Raw genomic sequence first — 20,019 nt, 5'->3', positions numbered from 1 at the left:
AAACAATTTCCTTGGGAACTGCCTTCTTTATAGAGCCTCCTCTTACCCAAGGACTGTTCAGGGATGATTAGGTATATCAGTTAGGATTCAGTTTAGCTTTGTGTTGCAGAAAACCCAAAAAAAACGGTGGGTTAAACACATGAGGGTTTTTCCTCTTAAATAAAGGAACTAGATGGGCAGTCTGAAGCCATTAGCGTGGCTCCACAGTCAGTTGACAAGAGACAACCCAGTCTCTTGTCTTTCCACTCTGCCTCCTTCAGCTCTGGCTTCCTCTCCAGGTCCCCTCTTGGTCCAGGATGGCTGATGGTGGTCTAGTCATCATGTCTGATTTCAAGCTGCTGGACAGGCAAATAGGTGGAAGGCCTGATGTCCGACTCCTTTTAAGGAGCCTTCTTGGGTCTTACCCAAAAATCTTGTGTTTATACCTCATCAGCCAGAACTTAGTCACACGGTATAGTAACTGCAAAGGAGACTAGGAAGTGTAGTCTTTGGCTGCAGATATTGCCTCCATGAATAAAATTAAGTTCTTTCACAAAGGGAAGAATTAAGCAGTCAGCCCAGCAGCATCCGCCACATCAGACTTTCAATGAATATAATTTTTTGTTATTAAACTACCCAGTGACACGCTCTACAAATCCAGCCCTCAGTGCTATATAATTCTTTAATCTCTTTTGCCTTCCTTAAGTTTTCTCTTAATTGTGTCTATAGGTTGTATTAGTAGAGGGATAAACATATATGTATGTGTGCACATGCACACACACACAACACACACAGCAGTCCTTTGTGAACCCATATGTCTAACAGCCTTTTCCTTTTTTTTTTTTTTTTTAAGATTTTATTTATTTATTTGACAGACAGAGAGCACAAGTAGGCAGAGAGAGAGGAAGGGAAGCAGGCTCTCTGCCAAGCAGAGAGCCCGACGCGGGGCTTGATCCCAGGACTCTGGGATCATGACCCAAGCTGAAGGCAGAGGCTTTAACCCACTGAGCCACCCAGGCGTCCCTCTAACAGCCTTTTCTTACTGGTTTTGACCTCATTGTTTTTAATCTTCTAGGTTTTGCATTACAATATATTGACTCTCTGAATAATCTTCTTGAGGGCACAATTTTCTGCTTATTCTCTCAACTTGCCACTCACATGGAAAATAGACATAATCCTTACAGATCTTAAAACTGCAACAGAAACAAAAACTGTCATTTTTAAACATTGTATCATCAAAGCCTGGATAATTCAGACTTTTTGAGATTTTCAATTTGAATTCAAGCTGTCTAGAGCAGAGATTCTTCATCTGGCTACACTCTCTAATGAAAGGTAGAGCCTTTAAAAAATATTTATGTCTTCTATCCCAACTGAATCGGATTCCCTCCACAGATATTTTAATATTCATCCAGTTTGGAAACTACTGGTCTAAAGTTGGAAAGTCTGGGTTACTACGATTTATCATTCTGCCCCACCCCATACACACACCCCTCCACACCCAGGGGAACACAATAATTAACATTTAAAGTGGGGAAAATGTCAGACAAAAATCGGCATATACTGGGAAAGCCTAGGTTTTGGGGACAAGTGTTTCTTTAGAGCAGTGGTTCTCAGTCCCAGATGCATGCAAAAGCCACCTTGAGCCTTGCTATTCACGGTACTGGCATCACCCGGGAGCTTGATAGAAAATGCAGATTCTCAGGTTCCACTCCAGACTTGAAGCAGAAGCTGGGGGTCGGGGGCGGGGAGGGCAAAATCTGGGTTTCAATAAGCCCTCCAGAGGCTTCTGAGGCTCACTAAAGTTTAAGAACCACTGACCTACTTTTAAAAAGAATAATAACTAGGCCTGGATCTTTTCCCGGGCTGCTGGACTCTGGGCAATGGTGCCTAAATCATTGAGGTTTGTCTGTCTTTTATGCTCTGTGAGTGATTCTAATGTGTAGCCAGCATGGTAGCCACTGCTAAAACCACGGCTAGAAGCCAATTGCAGAGACATATTTACTCAGAATTTGTTATTCTAATTAGTGATGTGCTAGCAGGTGTTTTAAAAACGGATAAAGACAGGGAAGCCCTGATTTGTAGCATTTGCCAATTTTCTTCCACCGTGTTCTATTTCAAGCTACTAAAGAAAGGTCATTGAACTGGTAATTGGAATGAGATGTGCACAATCTGCTCTCCAGAGCAATCGAGAACTGGCTCCAGCACACACTGCCCAAAATTTGTGTTGCCAAAACAGCTTTCAAAAGGACTTGATACACTACCCCAAGTTTGTTTTGTTGTTTTTGTCACTAAGCTTTTTCATCTAAAATCCCTAAGAGATTGCTTTGTTCCCCAGAAACAAAAAGAAGCATCTTTATTATTCTGATACTCTCAATTTTCATTCTTATAAATCTTGAAACGGACATTTGTGGTTCACAAACTAAAAAATAAAAAGCCACCAGTTATTGAGCACTTATATGTTTTCGGTGATTTGATCAATTCTCACAACAATGTTGAGAGTGTACTTATTCTTATTTTATTTGTGAGGCTATCAGGGTCAGAAAAGGTCTAGAAACTATCCAAAGCCGCACAGACAATGAATGAGTGGCAGAGCCAGGATGAGGACCTAAGTCTGTTTGTCTGCAGAAACCATATTCTTGAGCATCATGGTTAAATTATGTGTTGTGGCAAAAGAGAAGATATACTCAGGTAACTCAAGAGAGCTGATAAATCTGCCTGGGTAAAAGAAAGCTTGGTGTCAGCTTGAAAGCTGATAAAAGAAAGCTTGGAGGGGCACCTGGGTGGCTCAGTGGGTTAAAGCCTCTGCCTTCAGCTCAGGTCATGGTCCCAGGGTCCCGGGATCGAGCCCCGCATCGGGCTCTCTGCTCCGCAGGGGGCCTGCTTCCTCCCCTCTCTCTCTGCCTGCCTCTCTGCCTACTTGCGATCTCTCTCTCTGTCAAATGAATAAATAAAAAAATCTTAAAAAAAAAAAAAAAGAAAGAAAGCTTGGATACAGAGCTGACTTCAGAAATCCTCATGGCAACAAGAAAAGAGCAGCTGAGCTTGTAGCAATTTAAGACGGGCTGTTACTTTGTTTTAGAGATGTTACCCGGGATTTTAGAACTAGAATGCCTTTGTAATTTTCCCTTCCTTTATTCTTTCATTGTTCTTTGTACCTTCATTATTAAAGCAGCAAGTAAGTTCCACGTGTTCTCCTAAATAACCAGTGGTTATTTATGTTGTATGTATGTATAGTAAGATTTTGGAGCCCTGAATAGCTTGTGCTATCTCAGACATGTATATCTCTCCTACAGTGCCTAGCAAAGTTAACACAGAAGATTTAATAAAAGTTCGTCAAATAATGGCATTGGCAACTGATGTAATGAATAAGCCAATCCAAACTGCTGTTTTAAATCCCTTGTGAGAAAAGATTAATGAAATGAGAAACAAGCAAACAAACAAAAACCAATCTTGTTCAAACAAAAAGAGACATTATTCTCAAATGAATTCTTTCAGAATCTTAGATAAGCAAAACAATTTGACACTCTATCTCACATATCATTATGTTTAAGGTTTGTGACCCTCTCTAATCTGATACACTGCATTAAATGATAAGGACTGACATGCCGTTGGAAATCTTACTTAAAATAAAAAGATAGTTTTTATTCAATGGGAACTAAAGGAAAATAAGACTCAATCAGTACCAAATGACTTCCTGCCCCTTTCGATCATTCTTATCTTTCTGAGATTACTTACTTGTCATATACTACTTTTTCTCTTTCTGTAGCCACGAGAAAAGGATTCTGGAAAATCATAAGACTAAAATTTGTGTAGACTACTCTGTACAGAGATGTCCTGAAAACCATACAGCATTGTCTTCAGGCTATGGGAACCACAGAATGTGACCTGACAAATATGAAATCCATTAAAAAATCTAAAGATTTTTGTATTTTCATACCATTGGGAAAGTTAACACTAACAGAAACAATATTAATTGTATATATTTTATATTTTACTAAGGATAACCTAACAAAGATATTTCTGCTTCTCTTGATTCCTGAATCTTTCATCCATGATGAAACTAAAAGGTTTAATTAATCTGTAACTATATTACTTTATTCTCTAAGCTTAAATACTTCTAAAAAGTAGAAAGAGAAGAAAGTTACTGTACCAAGTGGTTAATGCTTCTGAATTCTTAGTTTAAGTCAAAACAAGAATTTTTATCGACAAACAAGGAAGGATTGCATATTATATAGCTATATGTCAACATACGGGGCTCTATTTTGTGAAGTTACTTTTCCATATATTGTAATCAGAAATGTTAATGAGGGGCACCTGGGTGGCTCAGTGGGGTAAAGCCTCTGCCTTTGGCTCAGGTCATGATCTCAGGGTCCTGGGATCGAGCCCCACGTGGGGCTCTCTGCTCCGCAAGGAGCCTGCTTTCCTCTCTCTCTCTCTCTCTGAGTGCCTCTCTGCCTACTTGTGATCTCTGTCTGTAAAATGAATAAATTAAAAATAAATTCTTAAAAAATAAGAAATGTTAATGAAAGGAAGGAGAAAGGTCTTAAACTCCCAGAATTAAGAAAAATCAAGGTTTGGAGAACCTCCTGGTTCAACTTTATTACCATTGGTGTTGACTTTCCTAATGCTATGAAAATACTGAACATTTCATTTTTAATAGCTCTCATGTTCAGCAGATCACCTTCTATGTTCCAGAAGCAACCTATGTTTCCAAAGAACATAAAACCATGGCAGATTTGAAACACCACAGTCTTCCTTGTGGATCTTCCTGTAGTTACTCATTTGAGAGTAGATTCTTCTAAATAGCAATGTTCAGCAGCCCTTACAACTTTATGCGCATAAGATTTTTACAGATTTTCATTTTCCATTTTCTTTCTTAAAAAATAGGGGCATTGGGTGGCTCAGTCCTTAAGTATCTGCCTTCGGCTCAGGTCATGATCCCAGGGTCCTGGGATCAGGCCCCACCTTGGGCTCCCTGCTCAGCAGGAAGTCTGCTTCTCCCTCTCCTACTCCCCCAGCTTGTGTTCCCTCTCTTGCTATCTCTCTCTCTCTCTCTCTCTGTGTGTCAAATAAATAAATAAAACCTTTTTAAAAAAATAACTGGGGGCACCTGGGTGGCTCAGTCAGTTGAGCATCCAACTCTTGATTTTGGCTGAGGTCAAGATCTTGGGGTCACGGGATTGACCCCCTCATTGGGCTCGCTCTGTGCTTAGTAGAATCTGTTTCTCTCCCTCTTACCTTCTCCCTCTGCCTCTCCCCCCATGCTCGCTTGCTCTCTCTCTCTCTCTCTCTCTCTCAAATAAATAAATCTTTAAAAAAAAATAACTAGCCATTTTGTTAAGATAAATAGACTGTGGGCAAATCATATAATGCTTCTGTGATTCAGTTTCCTACAAAAGAAGAAAGTATTTTCTGTTTGATCTTCTTCTCCTCTTAGGAACAAGAAAAGTCTAAGGCAATGTTTCTAATTTGGATGGCCATATAATCTACCATTCAAATCATGACATTTTTGAGAGTAAAAAAAGCACCAGGAAAGCAGTCATAAACCAAGACTGCCCAAAATGTATTGAGACATGTGGTCACCTTATCTATAACGTTTGTTGTCAAGAGGGGATGAGAAACACAAAGACACATCCAGTGGCTTTCTTAAGGTTTTAAACTGAGGCAAAATGAAGCATACAATGCATTCAGTTCCTTACAGCAATACGTAGCTCACCGCTTTCTATCCCAAAGCTGAGATACGGTCTGCTCCAGTCAGAACTTTGGGCATTCCCAACAGAGGACCGTTGTTTCTATTTCTTCTTTCTAATTTATAAACATTCTAAAATTGTGCTGCTGTGTTTCAAGGTCACCACACAAAGAATACAATGTGAGCGATGCCTTGCATTGTGGTGGCTTTTCCCCTTCTTGCCGACGATAAAACAGATTTAGGAAAGAGAAACCGTTCACGAGGAATTGATTAGCTCATTTCTGACAACTCTGGTTGTGTGTTCTGAATAAGCATAGAACTGTAAATAGACTGTCGCGATGTTTTCTGATGGGTGAGGCTGATAGTGACAGATTTCCCTTCTCTCTCCCCGTCTTTGGTACAGTGATTCCAGTCAGCTACAACAGCTTCACAACCAAGTCCTACTGGAACAACAGCAGCTGCAAAACCCATCTCCTTCCTCTCCTAAGGAGTTTCCTTTCAACATGAGTGTTTTGAACTCCACTGCTTCCCCGGCGGTGACGATGCCCAGCAAGCAGGTGAAGGCTCCTTCATCACAGACATTCAGCTTGGCTCGGCCAAAGCATTTCTTCCCCTCTCCAAACACCACCACAGCAACTGTGTCCCCTTCCAGCTCGCCAGTGTTCACCCTGAGCAGCGCTCCTCAAACCATTCAGAGGACAGTAAGCAAAGAGAGCCTCTTGGTTTCTCAGCCCTCCGTGCCAAACAAATCTCTAGGAGGAGTTTCCGTCCCAAATGAGCCACCCCCTCTAGCTCCAGTAGAGCCAGCACCAGCGCCACTCACGTTTGCCATCTCCAGTGGGAACCAGTTTCAGCCCCGCTGTGTTTCCCCAGCTCCTGTCTCTCCCACCAGCCGGATTCAGAACCCAGTGGCTTTCCTCAGCTCTGTTCTGCCTTCTCTCCCTGCCATCCCTCCCACCAATGCCATGGGGCTGCCCAGAAGTGCACCATCTGTGTAAGTGTCATTTACATTTCTTGAGTAAAAGATGTCACTTAAGAAAGGACATACATGGAGTAGCTTGGTCTGGGACAGGACTCTCATTTAGTGGGTTCCCAGATAATCCTATCTCTGAGGCACTAAATGGATATTGAACACCTTACAGGTTTAATAATTTAAATATTGAAAACACCTCTACAGACACAGAGTCTCTGTGCAGTGCTCAACTTTGGTACCCGAGCTGACCTCCCTAAGTGCCTGGTGACTCCTACTGTCTAACCGCCATTTCAGCCACTCCGATTTCTAGGCTTTCAGACACTGGCAAGGGTTTCTCATGGGTGTATCAGGTGTGAATTTATTTTACAGGCCATCCCAGGGACTAATGAAGAAAAACACAAAGTCTCCCCAACCGGTGAATGATGATTACGTTCGTGAAACTAAGAATGCGGTCATTCAAGACTTGGGGAAAAAAATGAATTTCAGTGATGCCAGATCAAACCAGCAGGTAAGATTGTTGCACACAATGGTTTTTTGGAATTTCATGATAAGAAATATCATTTCACTTAACTTAGTCCTTGGATGGTCAGGTCAGCAGACCTCAGTGAGCCTGACCCTGCACTCGTAGAAATTAGAACACAGATTAACCGAGGGTCATATGGGAAACTCATCCACATGGATCTACAGTTCTTGATTACCTTGGTAGTTAATCAGTTTAACTATTTATATGCGTTTACACAGAATAGAATATGTTAAAGAAAGAGAAGGACTAGCTAGTTTGCTGGACATCCCAGCAATCCTCAACTCAGTATAGGCAAATACCATCGCATCTTTGAAATATTGCAATATATGAGAAGATCTAGACTTTAAGGAACGCTGGGATGCCACGTTGTCCTTTATCTGTCTCCTACAGTCTATTGTGCTAGAGGTCTGTTCACCAGTTCCTCTCACTCTTTACAATAGCTTGAATCATGTGAAATAGCCATCAATAGGCAATATCCTGTGGTTCAACCCATACAACTCCTTGCTTTCTAGTAAGTTCTCACACTGAAGGAGAAAAAGGAAAGCCATAGGTGAAGCATCAAATAAAAGAAAAATAGACTGAGTATTTTGTTATTTGGGCCATTTATTTTTGCATTTCATAATGTGGTTATTTTTTAAATGTAGGTTTACATTTTAATAACCTAACTCTTGGTTAATTTCCCAAGGTGGGAACTGATAAAAATCTATTTTGAAACATAACATAAGATTTCAGGCAAAACTGTATGCCAAATATTGTGGAATTTGTGGCGTAAGTGATCCCTGGAAACAAGGCTCCAGATTTCCCTGACCATATGCTATTTTCCTTTGTTTCTATCTTTAACCTCCAGTGGAGCCATGGATATACAGTATTTTACAATTGTGCGATATGTTGGGCAATTTTTACTAAGTAGGTTCTTTTGAAAATGTGCTGCTTGAACTGAAGAAGAACACTTAGGCTTGTTATAATTGAGTACACTTTTCATGTATTATTTCACCAAACTAGGTATGTTTCTGGGAGATAAATGCCAAGGCAACTATTTTTCTCCCTTCCTTCTTCTAGATCGAGAAACAGGGGGCACAGTTGTCAAACTGTCAGTGGTAGAACTAGAACTAGAGCCCTAGTCCCCAGGACACTTCACATGTTCCTTAAAACGGTGCAGCCTTTTTCAGTTTTATGACAATTACCTTTAAGCTGCCATAAATGTTGCTCTGTCTGATGCAGATTTGCTTTCCTATAATATTGTCATCACAATTGTGGTTGTTAATCCTTCTAAATATCACTGAAGTCAGAGCTGTAATCAGCCGATGTCTTTTGCAACTCAGAGAGGAAGCAATTGGGAACCCTGTAAAAATAATACCAGGTTAGCACACAAGCCGTGTGATGTTACTTTCATAGTTACTCTGTAGGTAGATCCATGCTAATCCCCTGCCCAGTTCATGGCAAAGTAGGGTTTGTCTCCTGAAATACTGAAATGTGAGTATATGTGAACATGAACTTCTATGAATTGAGTGTCCTAAACCTGATAGAGCTCATTATTAACTCCAGGGCCAATAGCAGGGACTAGGAGTAGTTTCAAAAAGCATCCCAATCCTCTCCATTTGAATATCTGTGACGTGCATCAGTGTTCCCCTGAGAATCATTATTCTGGGAATCGCTATGGTAGTTTACTTACAGAATTGATTCTAGACTAAGTTCTATGCCATGGGTGAGAAAACCAAGCTGCATAAATAAATTGCATAAATGCAATTCAGGAAACTAAGGATCTAAGATGGAAAATTTGCATTAGGTTGGTAGATGCTGATACTGTTTAAGTTTTAAGGAATAAAATGATGACCACATTATAATACTGCCTCATCATTGTTGACTTAGGAGATGATAGTGAAGATGTTGTAAAGAACTGTCTAAAATGTATTGTGGCCTAAAGAAGAAAATTTGCTTGGGAAAGTAGAAAAGCAATCATAAAGAAACACTTGCCTGTTGATAGTCATCTATATCTGCAGACTGGGGACACACGAATCAAAATGATCAGTTTTCTTATTCCTATATTAGGATGCCCATAGGAAGGGGAAGCAAATTATTTCTTCTGACAATATACATTTGTTTTTGTTTTTATTTTGTTTTGAAAACTTGTAAGTCCAAAAGCTGGACTCTTTGGCCCTATCTTATTCCTAGCCAATGAAGAATAGCAACCTCTTAGAACATGTGTGTGGTCTAGCCCTATCCAATTATGTTGAGCATGAAAATAAATCAGAAGTCCTTGAACAATGAATATTGACTATAGATAGTTTCCTCCCCAGAACGCAAACTCCTAAGTTAATGTTTTAGAAAATGGGTTTTCTTTGACATATCTACCACTTTGCATTTCCCTATTGTAGTATTTCAGCATTTACCTTCTAACTCATTTTATAAAACATTTCTAAGTAGCAATTAACATTTGCTTATTGATTCTTAGAACATTGTGTGACACAAAGGTATCATCTTTTCAGATGTTCATATTTATTAAAATGGTTAGCTTTCTAAACTGACAGTGAAGTTTCTTTGAGTTAGGGACAAGCTAAGAGAGGTGCCCAGCCTCTAGATTTTAGGCTGTATCATTTCTTATTTTGAAGGGTATCATTCACCACCAGTGGAATTTCGGTGGATCAAAAAACGTAAATGTTTAAGGACAGTAATGTGAATCTGAAAGGTCAAAGGAACCCAGGATCACAAAATGTAATAATGAACTTTTCATGATGAATGATTGTTTTTAAGTAATTTTTTTATTAACATATAATGTATTATTAGCCCCAGGGGTACAGGTCTGTGAATCGCCAGGTTTACACACTTCACAGCACTCACCATAGCACATATCCTCCCCAATGTCCATAACCCCACCACCCTCTCCCTCCCTCCGGCAACCCTCAGCTTGTTTTGTGAGATTAAGAGTCTCTTATAGTTTGTTTCCCTCCCGATCCCATCTTGTTTCACTTATTCATTTCCTACCTCCCAAACCCCCCACGTTGCATCTCCACTTCCTCATATCAGGGAGATCATATGATAGTTGCATGACCAATGATTTTAATTCACACATGAGTTAACATGATTTTCTGCACCCACTAAATATTTGGTACTGTTAATTTCTACACGTGCGCGTGCACACCCACACACACACACCGTCTTATTTCAGCTTTCCTCCTTGACCTCATTTCTCTGGAAACCTTCCCATCTCTTTATTCCTGCTCCTTCCCCCAACATACTTTTTCAAATTAATTCTTCTTTAAAACTGTCTGTGGTTCCCAGATACTGTCATGCATGACAAAAGAAAAAAATATGCACCTAATTATTGCTATACTTTTTGTTCCTCTAATCTTCTCGAAGCTGTTGAGTTTTTTTCTTCTATCTAAAGCTTACCTCTTTCATCTCTTACTATGAACTTTTATGAAAATCCTATTTTGTGAGTCTTGCCATCCATTCCTTTTCTAATAAGAACTCCACCCAGCCAATGACCTTATTTTGCTTCTCTTGAGCATAGTAGAACCTTGGGATAGTGAAGTGTCCCTATGTCATCTGCCGTAGACCCAACCAGGATGCACCAATCACAATCTCCCTGAGACCTCGGATTGGTGGATGTCTTAATCATCGCTGCACCCCTGTTGTGTCTGGCACAGCATAAGTACTCAGTAAATATTTGCTGAATTAGCACACGGCTATGGGATTTATATTAGTTTCAGATAAGATAGTGAAACTTTTGCCCAAATAGAAAATTTTGGATTTGTGGCCTATCTATGGAAAATACCTCACTTGACTATATAGATTCTGATTATGCCTAATTGTGGATACTACCATATGACAATAATCCATTTCGATCAATAGATTTAAAAGAAGAAAACACTGAAATTAAGCAAAACTCTGGTGCTAACCGAATGTCAGCTTCACACAGAAAAACATTCTCTCCTTTGAGCACAAACATTACTTATAAGCAGCTAATGCAGAAACTGCTGCTTTTACTCACAACAGGTTGAGGCAAGGGGAAATGGAGAATGCAACATAAATCCAGTGCTGGAAATTCAAAGCCTGTGTCTACCAACAGTGGATCAGTAGTTCAAACTTTGTGCAGAACAGTACAGAAAGCACCTAAATTTAGGTTAAACACACTGCTTTTTTTTTTTTTGCAATTTTCTTTACAAAGTCTGAGTTCCATCAGTCATAACTTGGAATGATAATCTTGATTTATGTGTATTCGGGCCATGGGATAACCAACTCTTAGTTGCAAAGACATCAATTCCTGCTTTGGGGATGGTATGCATCTTTGGTAACAGCTCAGAAGTAAAGATTCAGTGCTTTAGCAACAAACCACATACCCCTGGCACACAACTTTATGGTTTCCTCATTCCTGTTTCCAATTTCCCAGATATTTTATGAAATCTTTCATGGAAATTCCTTGATCTACAGTTGCTTATTTGAAGTTTATACATTGTATACCTAGTACCTTAAACAAATATGTCTTAAAAGAAAATTTTTTCTGCCGATATCCCTTTGAATTTATTCCACGGGACTATTTCTTTTCCTGCTCCTGGCAATCTCAAATATAAGGCAATCTCAAAATAGTTTTGGTCACATTTAGTTCATTTAAGGTTTTATGGTAACTTTGTTGCAAAATATAGTTTTGATCCAGTAGTACAAAATTTCCAGTCCTTGTAGTAACCAACACTCCAACCCTTATTCAAAAATAAGATCCCAGGGGTGCCTGGGTGGCTCAGTGAGTTAAAGCCTCTGCCTTCAGCTCAGGTCATGATCTCAGGGTCCTGGGATCGAGCCCTGCATCGGGCTCTTTGCTGGGCGGGGAGCCTGCTTCCCCACTCTCTTTGCCTGCTGCTCTGTGATCTCTCTCACTCTGTCAAACACATAAATAAAACCTTTAAAAAAAAAAAAAAGATCCCACACACAAACACCCCTATCTATACCCTATACCACAGGGACTGTTACAAGTGGTGAACCTAAAGCCAGGGAGGGAAGTATGGCCAGCTGCTCTCTTTTTTGCTCCCTCTTCCCCCACTTTACTAACTGCTGTTTCTCACTCCCTTTCCCAGCCATGGAGAGACGAAAGCTGACACCACAATGGCTTTGTCTTGTATGGGGCCTAAGTGTGCATGACGGGACCCATCACAGGTCCTCCACCCTGACACAATGCAGAAGTGAATGCTAGTCAAAGTAGTCTTTAGCTTTCCCACTGACAAGAAGCTGCCTCACTCCTCACTCTAGCTTTTTTAGGCAGGAATCAGAACCTAACCCACTGTAGAAAACGAAACAAGCTCTCCTATTGGGTCCATTTATTTTTTTATTTTTATTTTTATTTTATTAACATATAATGTATTATTTGCTTCAGGGGTACAGGTGAATCATCAGTCTTACACAATTCACAGCACTCACCATAGAATGTACTCTCCCCAGTGTCCATAACCCAGCCACCCTATCCCTCTCCTGCCACACCCAGTAACCCTCAGTTTGTTTCTGGAGATTAAGAATTTCTTATGGTCTGTCTCCCTCCTGATCCCACCTTGTTTCGTTTTTTTCCTCCCTATCCCCCATGACCACCAGCCCTGCCTCTCAAATCCCTCATATCAGAGAGATCATATGATAATTGTCTTTCTCTGATTGACTTATTTAGCTCAGCATAATAGTCTCTAGTTCCATCCACATCATTGCAAATGGTAAGATTTCATTTTTGATGGCTGCATAATATTCCATTTTACAGATATCTTCTTTATCCATTCATCTGTTGATGGACATCTAGGTTCTTTCCATAGTTTGACTATTGTGGACATTGCTGCTATAAACATTTGGGTGCACATGGCCCTTTGGATCCCTACATTTGTATCTTTAGGGTAAATACACAGTAGTGCAATTGCTGGGTCTTAGGGTAACTCTATTTTCAACTTTTTGAGGAACCTCCATACTGTTTTCCAAAGTGGCTGAACCATCTTGCATTCCTGCCAACAGTGTCGGAGGGTCCCCTTTCCTCTCAGGGCCACCTATGCTGCATCCCAAAGATTTTAAAAAGTTGTGTTTTCATTTTCATTTGTTTCCATGAATTTTTTCAATTCTTCTTTAATTTTCTGGTTGACCCATTCATTCCTTAGTAGGATGTTCTTTAGCCTCCATGTATTTCAGTTCTTTCCAACCTTCCTCTTGTGGTTGAGTTCTAGTTTCAAAGCATTGTGGTTTGAAAATATGCAGGGAATGATCCCAATCTTTTGGTACTGGTTGAGACCTGATCTGTGACCCAGGATGTATCTGTTCTGGAGAATGTTCCATGTACACTAGAGAAGAATGTGTTCTTTGGGATGGAATGTTGCTTTGGGATGGAATGTTCTGAATGAGTGATATATTCAGTCACTGGTCCAGTGTGTAATTTAAAGCCTTTATTTCCTTATTGATCTTTTGCTTAGATGATCTGTCCGTTTCAGTGAGGGGGGGGTGTTAAAGTCCCCTACAATTATTGTATTATTATTGATGTATTTCTTTGATTTTGTTATTAGTTGGTTTATATAATTGGCTGCTCTCATGTTAGAGGCATAGATATTTAAAATTCTTAGATCTTCTTGTTGGACTGACCCTTTCAGTATGATATAGTGTCCTTTTTCATTTCTTATTATAATCTTTGGCTTTAAATCTAATTTGTCTGGTGTAAGGATTGCCACCTCAGCTTTCTTTTGATGTCCATTAGCATGGTAAATGGTTTTCCTCTCCCTTACTTTAAATCTGGAGGTGTCTTTGGGTCTAAAATGAGTTTCTTGCAGACAGCAAGCATATCACTGGGTCTTGTTTTTTTTATCCATTCTGATACACTGTGTCTTTTGATTGGGGCATTTAGCCCATTTTCATTCAGGGTAACTATTGAAAGATTGGAATTTAGTGCCATTGTATTGTCTGTAAGGTGGTTGTCACGGTATATTGTCTCTGTTCCTTTCTGGTCTGTTACTTTTAGGCTCTCTCTTTGCTTAGAGGACCCCTTTCAATATTTCCCGTAGGGCTCATTTGGTGTTTTCAAATTCTTTTAGTTTTTGTTTGTCCCAGAAGCTTTTTATCTCTCCTTCTATTTTCAGTGATAGCCTAGCTGGATATAGTATTCTTGGCTGCATATTTTCCTCGTTTAGTCTCTGAATATATCACACCAGTTCTTTCTGGCCTGCCAGGTCTCTGTGGATAAGTCTGCTGCCAATCTAATATTTCTTCTGCTTTATGTTACAGACCTCTTGTCCCAAGCTGCTTTCAGGATTTTCTCTTTGTCACTGAGACTTGTCAGTTTTACTCTTAGAGGAAGGGGTATGGACCTTTTTTATGGTTTTGAAGAGAGTTCTCTGTGTCTCCTGGATTTTGATGCTTATTCCCTTTACCAAATTAGGGAAATTCTCTGCTATAAGTCACTCCAATATACCTTCTGCCCCCCTCTTTTTTTCTTTTTCTTCTGGGATTCTAATTATTCTAATATTGTTTTGTCTTATGGTATCACTTATCTCTCAAATTCTTCCTTCGTGGTCCAGTAGTTGTTTATCTCTCTTTTTCTCAGCTTCTTTATTCTCCATCATTTGGTCTTCTATAAAACTAATTCTCTCTTCTTTCTCATTTATCCTGGTAGTAAGAGCTTCTATTTTTTATGGCATCTCATTAATAGCTTTTTTGATTTCTACTTAGTTAGATTTTAGTTCTTTTATTTCTCCAGAAAGGGATTCTCTTGTATCTTCCATGCTTTTTTCAAGCCCAGCTAGCACCTTGATAATTGTCATTCTGAACTCTAGTTCTGACATCTTACTGATGTCCATATTGATTAGGTCCCTAGCCATTGGTACTGCCTCTTGTTCTGTGTGTGTGTGTGTGTGTGTGTGTGTGTGTGTGGTGAGTTTTTCCATCTTGTCATTTTATCCAGATAAGAAGAGATGAATGAAAGAACAACATACTAAAAGGGTATCAATAACCCCAGAAAAATATATACTAACTAAATTGGAAGAGACCTGAAACTGGGGGGGGGAGAAAGAGGGGGAGAAATATATATATAAATCAAGTGTGTGGCTATGTTCTAGTCACCAGTCTAACATATATATATATCTATGTTACGTTATGATATATATATATATATATATATATATATATATTAGACTGGTGACTAGAACATAGCCACACACTTGATTTAGGGTATATTTTGATCTGTTAGAAGAAACTGCCTTTCAAAAATTTAAAGAAAGAAAAACTTATATATATACAAAAATAAGGGTAAACATGATGAAGGAATGGAATATGACTGTAAAAATGAAAATTAAAAAATATTCTAAAAAAGGAATTGATAAGAAGTTGGTTGAAAAAGAAAAGAGGAAAGAATGTGATCAGGCTGGAAACTAGAACAAAGCCATGTGTTAGATTTAGGGTAAATTTTGATCTGTTAGAAGAAAGTGTATCCCAAAATTTTAAAGAAAGAAAAACCTTTATGTATACAAAAAATAAGGTTAAATACAATAAAGGGATGGAATATGACTATAACAATGAAAATTTTAAAAGATTTTTTAAAAAGGTATTGACAAGATAAGATAGTTAAAAAGGGTAAAATAGGAAAGAGGAAAAATTAAAAGAAAATAGAATAAAAAAATAAAATTTTAAAAATTTAACTTTGAAAAACTAAAGAATCATAGGAAATGAGCCATGAATTCTATGTGTTGCATTCCCCTAGCTCTGGAGTTTTACAGTTCTCATTGATCAGTGAACTTGGTCTTGGCTGGATGTTTTTGCTAATCTTCTGGAGGAGGGGTCTGTTGCAGTGATTCTCAAATGTCTTTGCCTGAGGTGGAATTGCACTGCCCTTGCCAGGGGTCAGGCTAAGTAATCTGCTCAGTTTTGCTCTTGGTAGCTTTTTTTCCCTGAACACTTTCTGTAGAGCTTTGGAGGATAAGAATGAAAATCGTGGCCTCCCAATCTCCAGCCCCATAGGAGCTGAGAGCTCAGGGCCCCACTCCTCAGTGCATTCTCAGAGAAAAGCAGTCAATCACTCCCATCTCCCTGGTCTCTGGCCCCACTCCATGCTCACCCAGCCTGTGACCAAGCATTTCTATCTCTGGCACACGGCCCCATTTTGAGTCTCCAAACCCAGCAGATTCCTGCAGCGTGCTCCTGTGCCGCTCCTCCCAGAGGGAGAAGAAGGGGGTCTCCTGGGATCTGTCACTTGTGGGGTCCCTGTTTGGAGAGCAGTGGCCCAACTGTGCCTGAGATCATGGTTTAAGGTAACCCCAAGCTAAAAGCCCACTCCTCAGCTCCACCTCCACAGCCAGCTTCCACACTCTGATGCCTGGCAGCTCTGCCACACTCAAACACCCCTGGTTTTTTTGTGACACCGCAGATCCTGAGACCACACTGTCCCTGCAAGTGCTCCACCCTTAGCCTCTGGAGCAATGTCCCTCAGTGGAAGAGACTTCTAAATTTCCAATTTTGTGCTCTGCTGCTCTATCACTTGCCACAAGCCAACCGCCCACCCCACAGTCTATATACAGGAAGTATATCGCCTCAGATTCACTTCTCCACACATCCTACCTTCCAGAAAGTGGTCACATTTCTGTTCCTACAATTGCTGCTCTTCTTCTCTTTGATGTCTGTTGAGTTTATAGGTGTTCAGAGTGGTTTGATAACTATCTAGCTGAACTCCTGGGACCCGAGGGTATTTAGGTCTCCTACTCCTCCACCATCTTGCTTGTAGCTCCTAATGGGCCCATTTAATCTCCCTCACTGAGCTTGAAGTGAAGGCAGGTATTCTTGGGGTAGAGGGGGAGGTAGGAGATGCAGAGATACAATAGCTCTCTCCAAAGTCCTCTCACTGGATCGTTTCCCCTCCGACTCCTTTGTTTCTCTGGCAGAGGTGGGGGGTTTAAATGGTCTACCCTGTCCATAAGCAACTGCTTTGAAATTGCTGAAGAATAGTTTTTCTGTCAGCTCACTTGTTTTCTGATACCTAGCCCATCTTGGGCTTCAATAAAAACTTCCAATTAAGAGGCACCTGGGTGGCTCAGTTGGTTGGGCATCTGCCTTTGTCTCAGGTCATGATCCCAGGGTCCTGGGATCGAGCCCCAAATAGGGCTCCTTGCTTGGTGGGAAGCCTGCTTCTCCCTCTCCCTCTCCCTCTGCCTGCCACTCTGCCTACTTCGTTCTCTGTGTGTGTGTGTGTGTGTGTGTGTGTGTGTGTCAAATAAATAAATAAAATCTTTAAATTTTAAAAAAAGGGACGCCTGGGTGGCTCAGTTGGTTGGACGACTGCCTTCGGCTCAGGTCATGGTCCCGGAGTCCGGGATCAAGTCCCACATCAGGCTCCCAGCTCCATGGGGAGTCTGCTTCTCCCTCTGACCTTCTCCTCGCTCATGTTCTCTCTCACTGTCTCTCTCTCAAATAAATAAATAAAATCTTTAAAAAAAAATAAAAAATAAAAAATAAATTTAAAAAAAAGCTTCCAATTAAGATCTGGTTGCAACTGTATCCTCAGTACATAGTTATCAGTAGTATTTTTAAAATAACTCATTGAATGTTCTGTTTCTATCATCTCCCAATTCGTCATACTGATAAAATAATAAATATATAACCAATATGCATACATTTATAGTGAAACAAAGTGTGCATATTTTCATCATATTGCTTCTGTAGTTCCTTGGATCAAATCAATTCAAACATTTATAAATTCTGTAAAATCAGACCCCAAGTTGGTAAAATCAAGTTTGGAATACACGGAGACAAAGTGATATTAATATTCTCAGGCAGGCACTTATAGCCTTGTATATATCACCCACTGTGCTCCTGGAGGTTAGGAGTAATCATAACTTAGAACTATGTACAAAACACTTCTTTGGGAAAATTACTTGATACTTTCAAAATAGAATTTCGGGAATTTATCTCTCCCTATAATAACTCTGACAATGTATTTAACCAGGAAGTTACCAGCCCTTACAGGTCAGGCAATAGGAGAAATGTGAGGAAAGACTCTTTAATTTAGAGCAAGGACTCTGTTAGAACAATGGCTAGAGTTGGTATGGAATGACTAGGAGTTTGGGGCCTTAAATGAAATAAGATGAGAAGCTGTGAAAGGCTAAGACCTCCTGCCACCCTCACAAAAACTGCTGTTTCCTGAACCCTAGGATGTGTGTATGAGGTTTGAAAACTATGTGAATTATTCTGTTTAGATGTAATTTTTAAAATAATAAAACTTCTATTTAATACCTACCTCATATGGTAGGGGAATAAAATGACTCATTGGTTTTACTCCTAAATATCCCAGAAAATAAAGAAATGTATTAAAAAGAAAAATAATATATATTCAGAATCATAAACGCAATTCAAGAAAGAAGAAATATATATTCTTCATGTGACTTTTAAACTGAAAGACTAAGAAATATTTCAAACTTGGCAGAACATTTATTGTATTTATGGGAAATATAGTCATTGTGAAGTGTTAGATTGAATCTATGAAATTCTACACTTTTGACCTACAAAAATGTCAGTTTCATATTATTCAACCTAATAGATAGAAAGTTGGAAGCTTTAATGATTAACTTTTTAAAAACTCTTATAATGTAGAAAATAGTCTTAATACTTTTAAACTAGGTTTCTTAATACTTTTAAACTAGGTTTCAAATTAACAGACGTGAACAATTTTTTGCTTTAACTGGTTTGAATTATCTGATTAAAAATTAATAAGCTAACTGGAGATTAATCATTTTTTCTACCATGAAAGAGCTGTGGATTTATTTTGCTTACCCAGTGTGAGATGTGGCCAAGAGAGGAGGATTTAAAATTGGTTTCAAGAAATTGAAACCAAGGAACCTCTGATTTCTGTATTTCTGTGTTTCATAAGCTCCAATTCCACACAAATTTAGGTGATAATATGTATAAGACAATAACTAAAGGACAAGAGTAATGTGACTTGATAACTTGAGAATACAGCTTATGAGCCTTAAATTCAATCACTCTGCCTAAGACTGGGGGCAGATGTATATCAGTCATGTGCTTCCAAATTTTATTTCAGGAACATCCTAATGCCATCTCCATGGAGCTCACCTAAATTATGAAGTTGTGGTTAACTAGAGTCACAAGTTTACAGAAGGTCTTACCCTCAGCCCAAAGCCAGGGCTCTGGAGTCCTCAGAGATGCAGTTGGAACAAGGGATTGCCCCCATGTCATCCCTGCCTTTGCTCATTATTCAGATACTCATTGAGCACCTGCCATGAAACAGACACTATTCCAGATGCTGTTGATACAGTGAGAAGCAAGATAAATAAAATCTCTGCTCTTGTAGAGCTAACATTCTAATCCTTAGAGAGATATTCAATCACTCAATCAATAAACAAACAAGAAATATATTGGATAGCAACCAGTACTATGCAGAGTATTAGAATGGGGAGTTCATTTACATGAAGTGGACTGGGAAGGCTGCTTTGGGAGGTGACATATAATCTTGATAGAATTCAGCAGGGAGAGGGAGTGACTGGAATTCAGTATAAGTCCTAGATTCAGGGTTTAACTTGGTAACTCCAAGTGTGGTCTGAGGACGTGTGGCAATCTGCAGGCTATCACGTCTCTACCTTGGCATAAGCACAGAAACTGAGAGTAACCATTAAGAAATTTTTATAGCAATTTGACAGAAAAAAATTATGCCTTTGAATATAATAATTTTGCATGCCTCCTAAATTTCATTTGCTACGCATCCATTTTTATTTCACTTTATAAAATCACGCATTGGACATTTCTTAAAACCTGGTTTTCAAAAGGAATATTACGCAGCCATCAAAACCCCAAAATCTTGCCATTTGCAACAACGTGGATGGAATTAGAGGGTATTATGCTAAGCAAAGT

The 20,019-nt window shown here is 39.5% G+C and overlaps 1 protein-coding gene across 2 annotated transcripts in view; it reads left to right on the top strand.

The window, feature by feature from the left end:
• MYPN (myopalladin) overlaps positions 1–20,019 on the top strand; it is a 101,383-nt gene that overhangs the window by 61,559 nt on the left and 19,805 nt on the right. For both annotated transcript variants that reach the window (XM_032841909.1, XM_032841917.1), the window contains 2 exons: positions 6,072–6,662; positions 7,011–7,149. In XM_032841909.1, coding sequence (XP_032697800.1) covers positions 6,072–6,662; positions 7,011–7,149 — 730 coding nt within the window. The remainder of the gene's footprint in view (positions 1–6,071; positions 6,663–7,010; positions 7,150–20,019) is intronic.

Source organism: Lontra canadensis, unplaced genomic scaffold (assembly GCF_010015895.1).
Source record: "Lontra canadensis isolate GAN:19392208 unplaced genomic scaffold, GSC_riverotter_1.0 scaffold3, whole genome shotgun sequence".
Lineage (NCBI taxonomy): Eukaryota > Metazoa > Chordata > Mammalia > Carnivora > Mustelidae > Lontra > Lontra canadensis.
The sequence above is the reverse complement of the archived record's forward strand: the minus strand, read 5'-3'. Positions and strand labels throughout refer to the sequence as shown.